Consider the following 13,515-nt stretch of genomic DNA (forward strand, 5'->3'; position numbering starts at 1 on the left):
TGGTTGTATTCTGGTTATCACTGATCCCTCACCGAAATCGTGATTATCATCAAATATGACACCAACCTTTAATTCCCTACACTTATTCAAATTTGGTTTGGTTAATTTGAATTAATTCTCTTATTTCCCGTTGGGAATTGTTTATGGCTTTATTTCTATATTTCCTCCTCAAATTATTTTTAATAATTTTGATTTGGTCTCGGTACAACTGTATCCTTACTAATCTAATGGTTACTTAACCCCTATGCATTTGCTCAATTTGAATTGTGTTTAAATCAGTTTGAATGCAATTTAAATCAAGCTCTCTGTCAGCCCGGTGAAACACTAGCAGGAAGTGGCCCAAAACCCGCCACTACAGATCGCTTCCTCCTGTGTTCTTCATTGCTGCACTCTATCCCTTTCCTGAATGGAGGCTAGGTTATTCTGATAATTAGCATTGTCATAATTTCCTTTTTGTTTATACCATAATTTTTAGTAAGGCTGTTGCCTTTGATTTTTCTACAAAAATAGACACTCAATTTGATTTAGATAAAGGACCTTTAATTCACATTGAAGTACACTTGTTCTTCATCCTGTTTTGTGTTTGCAAGTAGAAATCTCTCTTGTGCTGTGGTGATTGACAGTCATCTTTGCCTTGGGTGCAGCGAGCTGGTTCTTCTGATCTGCGTCACCATCACTGACTGAGCGCGGGTCTCGGACTTTCCTGTATCTTTCTGTTGGTGCGGCCCGCAACACAATATCACCAATCTGGCACCGCCGGTTGTGTTCTAGGTCAAGTTGCTTGAGAGGGCGCACCTTGGTACAGATGCACCGAAAGGCCCGGGACACTGCTGTCATGTGTGGGGCGACAGAAGGACCAACCACGATGCTGACTCCAGCCAGAATGACCTCATTTCACCCCAGGCAAACTAGAAAAAGGTATTAAAACCCATCCACTTACTATTTGCCACAGAATCTAGAGATTCCCCTGGTAATTTGAAGTGGTTGGCTTCCTCCTCTCCGAGCCACAAACCGGCTCCAAACAGGCTTAGGCCTTCTCTTCTTCCCCTTTCTAACACTTCTGGTGTACTATTAATGCCATTTCATTACAGACCTTCCCATCTTTGATGGTTCATGGTTGCATGTTACTTCAAATTTTGCTAGCTTGCCATTGCTCTGTTCTGTTGTGCTCTGTTCCTTTCAGTTCACCTAGAGACAGAACCTCTCTGACACACCAAGGAAAGCTGAAGAATAGTTTGACAACCAAGTCGTTAGCACCAACAGGTGACCCCTAAGCTAGCGCCCTGTCAAAAATCTTCATTCAGACCCATGATGACCTACCCAAATTGTCCCACCAAACGGTTTAACTGTCTGCATCAGTTAACCAAAATTCTCATACACGGCTTAGCCTGTATTATAGCTCGTTAAACGTAGTCAGACTTGCATTGGTCTCTCTGTGTGTGTTGTGTTCCTCTCGTCCACAGTGAAGCCAGTATGTTCCAGTCCTACAGTCCCACAACCCGCTGGGACAACCTGGAGACATGGCTGAGATTCATGACATCTCCATCCCTGCCCAAAGCCACCAGCGACTCAGAGCCCCGAGCCAAGAGCAGCTGACAAAGACTGGTCCAGACACGTCACAACCTCGCTTACCAGCTCAACGCACACGCACGCCTCCGCGAAAGGAGCCGCATTGCCCTGGAGCACAAGGTTGCAACGACCCCGAGCTACCGAAGGAAGTGGAAAGACTTCAAACTGCCCTGTCTAATTTTCTACACAGACTGAAGAAGAATAGTCAGAGAAAAGAACTAAGAAGAATTCAACGAGAAACTCCGACAAAGTGAAGTCTCTTGCAAAGAGCAGAGACTGAACTGAAAGAGACTCAAAAGCCACGGCCTGCGCAAGAGGCCCGTGCGACCACCCACAAGCTCGTGCAGCAAGAGACAAGATCTCGAACACGAACTTGACCCACAGAGTTGCAACACCCTGATAGACTGCAGCATGACTGGAAAGGGGAGGACACACACCACAAGCTTCCCCTGACCAGTCTGCACATTTCAGCCAAAACACAAGAGCTGAAAAAGGGGGGTGGAAAAGTCCGCCTTCTACAACATCTCTGACAATCTACAAGACATTGACTTTTCACCTGCTGTCTCCAACCGGTGAACACACGACACCGACACCCAGCAGGACAGACCCAGGAGGGCCTGTGCTATCACCACCGGCTCCGAACGAGTTTTCTGTGGAACTTACAACGAACCTGTAACTGAGGAGGACGCCAGTTTCAAGAAACTTTCCCTCCAAAAACCCGTCAGTCACCATAGTTCTCTCGGCCCCACACCATGCCCACTCAACGAGGCGTGAAGGCCCCCAGTAAAAATTCCTCAAACCCCAAATTATTCTGAACTGCAGAACCAGAAGACACACAGCACGAACACCGTGCAAGACTCTGCGTTTGTAGAATTCGAATTTTACTAAGTTAAAGGAATCTTAGATAGACATGTAAGCCTCAACGGCCGACGGACTATGCACAACTCTTTTGAAACAGACAGTTTCTAGATGTTGTTTAAATCAGCACCGTTAAACATTAGGTTTCGTGACAGTGAAGAGTTACAGAAAACACCAACTCCAAACAGGGCCTACAGTACTTTACCCTGACGACAGAGTGTAGTAAAACCACCCGAGTTTTAAACTATTGTTAACCTACAGGCTTGCACTCGATCATCGCGATCCAACTAAAACGCAACATGCAACACGCATTTTGATCGCTGGCTTGTCTAAATGCAGATAAAACAAATAGCTGAAATTGACATCTCTACTTTAAAAAAAAAAACAGCCTTAGATTCCCAATTGATATCAAGAACTTCAGCATTAAAGCGTAAGTCTGTGTAACAAAGGTATCACCTCAGCAGCTTGTAATCTGTACCGATATCTATTCTGCTTTGGTTAAAAAGAAATCCAAATCGCGGTATGACTAAACCTGTTCCTGATGAAGGAAGCTCAGGACAGGTAGACCTGGGTGACGCTCCCCTTTCTACAGAGTAAAGGCCTTAATTTTATTGTTAGATTGATGTAATTCACCTAAATTTTAGCTGCATCGATAAGCAGAAAGTCACCTGATCAAAACAAGTAACTCGCGGAAGAGTCAGCATTCATGCATGAGAGAGACGTACCTATATATGCTTAGACGAGCTTTGACTCAGCAGCAAATCTATTTCCTTACTCTGTAAACAAATAGAACAAGACAAGCTTTGACTTGCAGCAAATCTATTTCCTTACTCTGTAAACAAATAGAAGACGTGTAAAGAACAGAGCTCCATGAGAAAATCAGCAAATGCCAAAACACATTTGCGTTTTACTGAATGCAACCAAAGTTCTTGAAAATCATAAAGTATAGGCGCCTCCTTTTAACCCGTTAAAACGTGCATGATTCATGTAAAATATACAGACATTCTTCAGGTACTGTTGAATTGCTCTGACACGCTATGGTTCCCATGACAACAACTTGTCACAGGAAGTGTTACCTCGTAATGGCACTTTTGTAAACAAACCAGCCTGGGTGGCTAAGCTAACCTAGCCTAGCATCAAGCTAACTTAGGCTAAGCTAACCCAGCACTAAGCTAACTTAGGCTAAGCTAACCTAGCTTAGCATCAAGCTAACTTAGGCTAAGCTAACCTAACCTAACTCCCATCCAACATAGGCTAAGCTGAATAACCTCCACAGTTAACAGTTAGCATAATTTACGTGAACCCTTACTCACCGCTCGTGTTCCACAGTGCAAAGTGTTTTAGAATACTTTCTCAACACCAGTTAGGGTTTCAAATTACTCACTTTCCATGTTTACCATTCTTATTAGCTAAAGTTTACCTTCACTGGGTTAGGAAAACTCCTTGCTAACCGTTAAGGACGAACTTTGCAGATGCCTTGTTAATTAAACTTAAGTTTAACTACATGAAAACTGCGTAACTAACTACAGAAGAATTCGTATAACTATCGTAGGAATTTTCATCGGCATGTTGACTAAAGTTTTGGAGGGACACACAATGTGGTTTTGAACACCAAACAGCTACAACCCACTATAGTGTTGATCAAAGCAAATCCAAAGTTTAGTCACTAATGCCACTGAATATTCTCGACTTCAGATCATTCCTGTGTTTTGATAATTTTATTTCTTTTTGCTTTAATCTTAATTTTATTTTTCCCCAGTAATTATTTCATTCCTTTGACCTTGATAATAATAGCAAGCAGCTATTCCCTTAAGTCATCTATAGGATTTAATTTCATTTCCTCTCTTGTCCGAGTGTGGTTCCATTCCCCATAGGGCCCAGAAAGGAAACAGAGACACCCTTATTTGTTATTTTGGCTTAGTTTCAACCAATGCACTCGTTTGTGACCCTGCAACGCAAGTAATTTCAACAATTTACTAGGGCACTACTAGAGTCCTGAGGGTCGATAATAAGTCAAGTCAAGTCAAGTCACATTTATTTATATAGCGCTTTTCACAATACAGATTGTATCAAAGCAGCTTCACACTGATAACATGAAAGTAGCATAACACAGGATCAACAACATTGCTAAATAAGCAGAATTTAAATAAGAAAGCTGTCCTTTCCTGTTATTGTTCACTTCGTCGAGCCATAGTGGACCACCAGCTAAGTCTAGAGAAATATTTTTGTCATAAGGACCACCTTACGTTATTTATTTCATCTCGGATATGTCCTTTCCAGGAAATACTCTCGGAACCACACAAGACTTAGCCCTAACATTCACAGCTAAGATAAGGACACAAGAGACTCTAAGCTTTATGCTAAACACTTAACTAACTTATTAAGCAGTAGTTCTGAGCTTTTAGGGCCATGCATTAGTCACTCACAACAATAAGCAGAGCCCCTGCTTAACCCGACCTCAACCTTCCAAGGAACCACTGCCCCAAACCACGGCATGGCTCCAAAAAGGATGTAACAAAGCTAACCAGAAGGGTCCCGACATTCACTTAGAACCCTGCATCAACCCACGACATGCAGACAAGACTTTCACTTGCAAACTGTCTAACCAACCTGACTGCATGAAACAGATTCTGCTTGATATGGATTACGTCCAGTCGTGAGGTGCACAGCTTCCTAGATCGTCAAACAGAGACTGTCAAAATGGACTATCAGCTGTTGCAATAAGCTTTGATCGCTTAACCCCCTGATCCAGAATCAGACCAAGGGTTATCACCGCCGTGGACATCAAGTAAGACCGACTTGAAACTCCACCGACTTCGGCAAGCCTACTTCGAAACGCAAACCACCAAGTATGAAAAGGATGCCAGTTTCAGAACTTTGTTCCTTCAAAACCTGCATCCCACAGTGAGTTATTCTGTAAGCACCCTGGCCTGTCCTTGTAGCATGTCTACCTCAGCTACGAGACTGGGCCCACAAAGCTCACATTAAGCAAAGACTTTGTCCGAAAAGACTGTGTAAAAACCCTCAAACTAACCTGTCTCTGAGCACAACTCAGAGTTGCCTCTAGAGGGCACCCCACGCATCACAAACGCTTTCACTGAGAGTTAAACCGTTCCAGGCCAGCAGAGGGCAACACAACGGTGATGGTGCTCATCTAACGTTCCAGAGCAAGAGCTCTGAAACATTTCTGGAAGCCAGCCGGCGACCCAGAATGGGCCGCACCCCCACCACCAAGAGACTCAAGCCCAACCAGCCCAGAGCGGCACCCCTCTCAACACGCCACGGTAGGGGTGGGCGATATGGAAAAAATATCATATCAGGATTTTTTTTAGGAAAATCACGATCACGATTTTTTATCACGATTCTTTTTCAAGTTGGTTTTAATATTTTGCAAGTGGCTGTAATGAAAAAAATAAATAAAAGATAAGACATGATAAACATTACACAAATTAATATTCCACTCTAAAAAATGCTGGGTTGTTTTAACCCAACTTTGGGTCAAATATGGACTAACCCAGCCGTTGGGTTAAATTTTTACATTACATTTTTAACCCAACATTTCGGGTTTGTCCATATTTGACCCAAAATTGGGTTAAAATAACCCAGCATTTTTTAGAGTGTCATATTAAATAAATAGTGCTTTATTTTTTCAGATGCAGTGAATGCTTTATTTAGCAGTAGCATTGAAGTAATTAAATGAACATTAAATGAAAACACTACATAGACTTCACTGAATAAATTGATTCTTATTAAAGCTATATTAAAGTTCTCAGTCAGTGAGTGATTTTCTTCTTGTGTTTTTTTTTTATTTATTAACACTAAAGGGATAGTTCCCTCAAAAATGAAAATTGTCTTAATTTACTCTCTCAAGATGTTTTAAACCCGAATAAGTTTCTTTTTTCTGTTGAAAATAAAAGTTATTTTGAATAATGTGGGTAACCGAACACTTGCTGGTCCCCTTATAGATTTTTTTATAAGTTCTCTCCTGGAAGTTAATGGGGACCAGCAACTGTTTGGTTACCCACATTAAAAAAAAAAATTGTCTTTTGTGTTCAGCACAAGAAAGAAATTAATACAGGTTTGGAACAACATTAGAGTGAGTAAATAATGACTGATTTTTTTTATTTTTTATTTATTTTATTTTTTGTGTGAAATGTCCCTTTAAGGACAAGCAGCAGTACTATTTATTCCTGTCGCTTTTAGACCAGCACGCGACGTGTTTAATATAGACGCATATTACACCAGATATTCTCTCAAATGTTTGCTTTCACTTTAGACATAGCCTGTTTATGTAAACATTGTGTGTATTTAACAGTATTAGCATAATAAGACTCGAAAGATAACTTAGTCCAGTATTCAGGCGCTGTTTGACAGGCTTCTAGTTCCTGTGAGCGCCGGGGGTATGCGGTCAGGAAAGCGCACGTTAGAACAGGGCATCAGCGCGTGAATTAAATGTTTAACCGGCAAGGCTTATGCTAATAATGAACTTTTGTGAATTGCAGTGTCCCGTACCTATTCATTAACGTGTGATCATGTGTAGGCTACGTCGCGTTGTACAGTTGAGAGACGGAGGCGCCAGAACTGAACTGATAGAATGCACTGTAACACAATACTACGATATTTCTTCAAAAGCAGATCGTGGAGACATTTTAATCGTCCACGATTAAAAATCATCATATCGCACACCCCTACGCCACGGGTAAGCACAAGTCTGAGCACACATCAGATAACAACAGTGCAGCCACGTCGCAGACGGCAGAAATCCTGAAGGTGCTGAAAGCGTCCCCGCACGAGACCTCACAAGAAGGACAAGCCAGACATCCTATGTCTCAGCGCAAGTTCCAAGCCAGACACCCAGAACACTGCTCATCAGCATCAGATCACAGAGCTCACTGTCACATCACAAAGTGATAGCACCAAGCAGCCACCACAACTGACAGCTGCACAACCTGAGCATGACAGTACGGTGTCCCACAAAAGACCGGCCCTAACCGCTCATCGATCACAACACCAGCCCAGATGCCAAAACTTCTGGGAACCCTAAACAAAAGCTCAAACATCACGATAATGTCAGCCCAACTCTTCGAAAGACTCACTGCTAAAGCTAAGAGTCAAGAACGCACTCTCAAAGCCCAAACATGTGAGATGAATGAAAACCCTACAGCCAAAACAACTTCTGGCTCAAAACAGGTAGCTCCCATTCACCCAACAATTGGTCCTATGAGCTTAATACACCCAGTGTACCGATCACAAACGATCACCTACCCACTCCTGACTGGCCAAGATCTGTTCGATCGCTTCAAGCCCTTAATAGACTTTAAACAACTGAAGGTCTTAGCTCAAGTTCAAGAACCCCTCCCCCTCCAGTCACACAGGTCACTACAACCTGACTGGCAGGTCACAGAGGTCACAAGAACTCCCGCAGCCAGCCATGAAGGCACAGCACCAAATGGAGAGGTGAACTTGCTACCCTGCACCTTTCAGCTCACTAAAGACTTTGACTAACCAAGTGAACTCTGAGAAAACCACCTCTCTACCCCTCCAACCTCCCAAGCCTGCCGTCGAACACAACAATTGCAGCTCACCAAGCACATGCTGCTCAACGGCCCAACACCTGAGATTTATGCACCTCGTGACATCACTTCGCCACGGCTTGTGCTGCCACAGTGCAAAAAGGGTGATATGCCAGTGTATGCCCTGTCACGCACCATGTGGGCTGCACACCGCAGCACCAGGACATCTCGGCATCCTCAAAGGCATCAGACTGTCCCAGCCGACAGCCGCTGAATTCTTTCCTCCCTTTCTCTCTCTCTCCCCTGTCTCTGTTACAGGATGCTGCTGTGGTCGTCTTCCTGTGCCTCCAGCCAACCAGAGGACAGCTACTGTCGACCGCCTCACCGCCGGGTCCGACATCAGACAGCATATGGTCGACTGCCACGCAAGCAGAGCTAAATGGACTCCCACGCCGCTGCTGTCAGTACGCAGTCAAACACCGGCCTGTCCAGCAACCAAACGAACTGAAATCCCACAGCCAAAAGGTAACTCACAACACAGAGTGCCTCCTCACAGACCATCAAGAAATTGAAAGGAACTGTGATAAATCCGCAACGCACACAGCATTCTACTGAACCAGACAAGTGAGCTCCAGCGAGACAACTGTTCACTGTCTGCCAGAATGACTTTGCTAAAATTCACCAAGCAGCCTTTGCTCCAAGACCCGAGCTACCCTGCTGCAACCGAGCGTGAGTCAAGTCCCAGCCAGGACGAAACCCACGATTTCACCCTGATTCCAGAACTGGAATTATGAACGATGATAGGAGGGGTCCAGCCAAACTGGACTTGTTCCCAGTGACCGCTGTGTCTCAACTGCACACCTGTTGCACTGCACAACTGCCTCACCGGTAGTCCAATCCTGGACTGCAGCTGATTCTGCACTGGGTACCTCTACGGTAATCAACCACACCCTGACACTTGACATTCACGCTGCACAAGAGGCAAGGAAATGCAAACCTCCACAGCCACCACGGGACCCTCAGGAAGAGGGTACCACGCTGGAGACTGCGTCAAACCTCAGCAAGCTGAGCCCCTACCTCAGCCTAGCTGCCGCCTGCCACCTGACCCTCATGATTCACCTGCCATCCGTCCATTGCGATGGTGTCGTTCGATGAAGTCCATGCAAGGACTTCATCTAACGAAAAGGGGGAGTGTAGGGACTTTGCCAATTTGCCATGTACAGTCCTCCGAAATGGACACACACACACACACACAAGCCCTTCCCTTCCCCCACACATCGGGATGTGTGGAATGTCTCTGAACAAAGAGAAGGACTTTTGGTGTTTAAAGACATTCAACAAAATGTTTTCAATGTTTTTTATGTATATGTGTCTTCCCCATGTCACAGTGAAATAACTTTGTTCGGTCACAGCGTAAATAGAAATTAGAAATACCTTCTACATGCATGTTAAACATAAGTGTAAATTCCTTTGATATAACATAATGTTCCTTGATATCTCTAGAATGCTTATTGAATGAAACACTCGAATATGCATAGAGATTAGTAATGCGCGGGTCGACTCGTAACCCGCGGACCCCGCGGGTCGGGTTGGGGCGGGTAAAGAAATTGTCACTTTATTTGCGGGGCGGGTTGGGGCGGGTCATTAAGTTTTTTTTTTTTTATCCATGTATGTTGCTTGCAATTTCCAGCCCATATTAAATATTTGGGAATGTCAATTTTCATATTTTATAAGGTTACAATACGATTGCCGTAGCAACGTAACTTGCGTGAGGTTCCCAAACCTTTGGTGTCACGTGACACGTCATGAAAGCGCCGCGTCAAGCAGCTCCTGCCGACAGACGCGACAGCCTCGACAACAACAACGGAGAAATAAAAATGAAGATGGAAGACGAGGTGCGGGAGAAATTGAGGTCGGGGATATACATGATTAAAAGAAAAAAAAGGTCAGGCTGCTATATCTAATGTTTGGGAGCGGTTCTCAGAAGTAGTTGCAGCAGGAGACAACAGTTGTCTCGGCTACCTGAAGTGCAAGTCGTGTGAAAAGTATACAAACAGTAGCGCCACAAAACGGGCACTTCCAGCATGTCAAGACATATTTGTGGGGGTCTAAGAAATAAAAAAAATGGTTTAGCTTATTGGATGAATACAAATGCTGCTTTGTAAAAGTTGCAAATGTTTATTAATATGACCTGATTTATGGTTCCCCAGACAGCAAACTGACATTGAATCAACGTGGAAACGACGTCTCTCATGACATTGAAACAACGTTGATTTTGCTCATCGAATTAACGTTGAACCAACGTCAGACGCGGCATTCTTGAAAGCTAAATGAAAATCGAAAATTGGTTTGCTTTCATAACGTTGAAACAACGCGTTGATTTCAAGTTGATTTTCCGTTAGTTTTGAAAGAATGACGCGTCTGACGTTGGTTCAACGTTAATTTGATGAGCAAAACAATGTCAGATCAACGTTGTTTCTGTGGATTGCAACCCATGTCCAGTGACAACCGGTGCCCTGCTGAGGCCAGACCTCGCATGCAAGTCGGCGAGACACGAGCAGAAATCATCGGTGACCGCTGGCTCGTAAACACCCCGGCTCTCACTGCTACTCTCACCTATGACCAACATGACACTGCCACTCGGGTCAGCCTGCTCAACCAGAGCATGTGGATTCAAGTACCTAAAGGTGCCATCCTCCACGTCGATGATCTGGCATTGTATCATCTCCCGAGCAGTGAATATGAATCCGAACTGGAAATCCCCTCCTTCTTCAAGGACCACAACTTCACCCTGGGTCCAGAACTGGAACTGGGAATTGAGACAGGGGGGTCACAGTTAATTGACATTGCTCCTCTCGACTCTGCTCTGCAAGCTTTGTCTCGACAACCTCCTTTGACTACCTCACCTGTCATCCGAGCCTGGAGCGCAGCCGACACGGCGCTGTGCATCTCCATGGTAGTCAGCCACCTCTTAACATTGGGCTTGGCCTTCATCCTATACAGGAGACTCAATGAGGTGCGATCATCTACCGTCAAGCTCACCAAAGCTGTATCCGGAGGCTTCCGCCGAAACCCTCGAAGAGAAGCTCCTGCGCTGGAAGTTGCCAGCGACCTCATTGAGTTAAGCCCCCAGCCCTGATGATCCCCTGCTAACAACTTCATGATTCACCTTCCATCCTCCCATGCGTGATCGGCAGAGGACGTCTCCGCAGGGACGTCATCTTCCAATCCAGGGGGGAATGTAGAGATTCTGGGTCGGACATCATTAACCAGTTTGCATGCAATTACTCAGAGCGTGGTTGGCAGAGACCCTTTTAACACATTCCTACGCATATGTGTTTTAATTCAACTTTGACTTTTACTGCAGTCAAGCACCCGAGTGTCTGGGGTTACCTGACTAAGTGTGATTTAGGACGAACACGGAGACATCACGGGGCAACATCCCCCGCCCATAACGCCAGTTAAACTGATCGCGATCAGATTAACTCTCTCTCCTCTTTGATCCTTTGACACCTCCAAAAGCGAGGAAACTCTGGATACAAGCCAGACTTTGTTTGTTCTAGCGCAATATACGTGTGGCCGCTGACCCACACCTACATGCAACACACACACACATTAACGCGTCCGCACGCTGAACATTCCTGCACGCACACAAACACGGACATCTCTGAAAGCTTGTAAAAGAGTTACCAAAATTATCCAGTATGCCGAAATACATGTAAAAGAACTGTAATTCACTATTTCAGCTTCGAATGGACTCACGCGTGTCAAAGAAGTTTAGATAACTGTAATACAATGCTTTAAACATGTAATTCAATAATGCTCTCAAAATAGTTCAATGTGTTTGATGTCTTTGTAATCCTCATAGCATGATCTGTCTTTTAAACTGTATATCGATATTGTGAAATGTATACCATTATGTATAAGTTTGTTTTCAAAGTTAGCAGAACTTTTCCTTTGTCTTAAGAACCAAGATTAACAACGTGATATGTTAATCAAGTGGGCGCGCGCTCCTTCAGTTGTGTGACGCTCATTGGCCATCCGAGGGTTAGGAGGGATCCCGAAACACCCTTGAAAAACTCTAAATCGCCTTACAGCTAATTCTAAATGGTCTTCTTTCTAAAAAAAGATCCACCGTTTTAACCCAGAATCAATTCAAAATATTTTAGAGGTTTTACTGATCAGAGCAACTTATACCAAATTTGATTGAATTATTAAATTCCAAATTTTTTTTTTTTTACTATGACATATATTCATTGGCAACATAACTGGCACTTTAAATCACAGTTCTTTTAAGCAGTTTCAGTCAATGTCTAATCATCAGGCAGACTTAGAAGTATTTTAGAAAAAGAAAAAGTCTTACCTTGAATGATTGAGACAAATGCCTGAGGATGTGATCCAGTTTGTGGTGACGCCAAATTGTATACTTGGAATTAAAGCCCTTCGTTTTCCCCGTTATTATTTGATTCACGGGACCGGACACCAGTTATCTTGCCAAGTAAAAATCTTTATTCTTATATGTCAGGAGAGAAACCCAGAGAAGATGTTATATTCATGCCAGGTCTATGCATTTCTCCGTTTCTCTGTTTCTCTACTGTAGTACAGTATAACTGGGTTTAAATACACAACTGAGTGACTTTCGATTTCCTTGTAAGGTAGAAAAACAAGTTGCTTATGCTTAAAATGAAATGTATATGCACGTGATACAATCCACTTTCCACATTAAGAAACTATTTCTCAGTGTATACATTAGTGGTATACAAATGGTACATTTGCATCAGTTGGAACATTAAATTTCTTGCAAAGTGCATACAAACTGTACACATTTGAAATATGCATCATTGGAACTGTCTGCTAAGTGCACATTGCATACCTCTAAGCAGAATACAAAATCATCCCAGCTACTCTCCTTGTGTCTAAAATATATTCTCAAACACGTGTACATGCAATCTATAGTCTATTCATGCATTTTAAACTTCATAAGATAATACAACTTATTATGAATACTAAATAAAGAATAATAATACAGATACATAATATTTAATAATGAAATTATATTAAAAGACGAAATTTAAGTCTTCACATGATCACTCACATCAAGATGCCACTGCGGTGGCGGAGTCCATGCAGATGCAGGAGGAGCAGTGTTTGGCACTGCTTCTCCTGCCAAACACTGCTCCTCCCAAATTATTTTAAACTGCTCAGGCACAGTAAGCAACGGGAGTGATTTCATTTTGCAAAATGCTCGTTTTGAGACCATGGTGAACTTGAGATGGTTTTGCACAGCGCACTTGAGTTCCAACCCTGAGGTCTTGAAGTGACAGAAGCTGCTAATAAAGCTGCTGTTGCCATTTGTGTCAATAGCCTCGTTTCCATCCACTTTTTGCGCTGTTATGTTAGACAAAGTGAATATGCGAAAAAAAAAACATTACGAAATTTGCTGTCTCCTGACTGTTTCCATTCATTTGACCTTTTACCGATAAGATTGTGTGCGTGTTGACATCACGAATGAAGAAAGTGATTTGTCGCATATGTTTTGGTGTATGTATCGCAAAAAAAGTGACTTCAGCCGTTT

The 13,515-nt window shown here is 43.4% G+C and overlaps 1 protein-coding gene across 1 annotated transcript; it reads left to right on the forward strand.

Moving 5' to 3' along the window:
* Nucleotides 1-10,425: 10,425 nt before the first annotated feature.
* On the forward strand, nt 10,426-11,980 carry LOC148970940 (uncharacterized). Its single transcript, XM_089122910.1, has one exon. The coding sequence runs from the start codon at nt 10,435-10,437 to the stop codon at nt 11,077-11,079; it is 645 nt and encodes a 214-aa protein (XP_088979036.1). The 5' UTR covers nt 10,426-10,434; the 3' UTR covers nt 11,080-11,980.
* The last annotated feature ends 1,535 nt before the right edge of the window (nt 11,981-13,515 follow it).

Source organism: Pimephales promelas, chromosome 18, assembly GCF_988280905.1.
Source record: "Pimephales promelas chromosome 18, fPimPro1.hap1.1, whole genome shotgun sequence".
Lineage (NCBI taxonomy): Eukaryota > Metazoa > Chordata > Actinopteri > Cypriniformes > Leuciscidae > Pimephales > Pimephales promelas.

Excerpts from the sequence above, each read along its gene's own strand:
- LOC148970940 (XM_089122910.1), top strand. The coding sequence starts at position 10,435 with ATGTCCAGTGACAACCGGTGCCCTGCTGAGGCCAGACCTCGCATGCAA.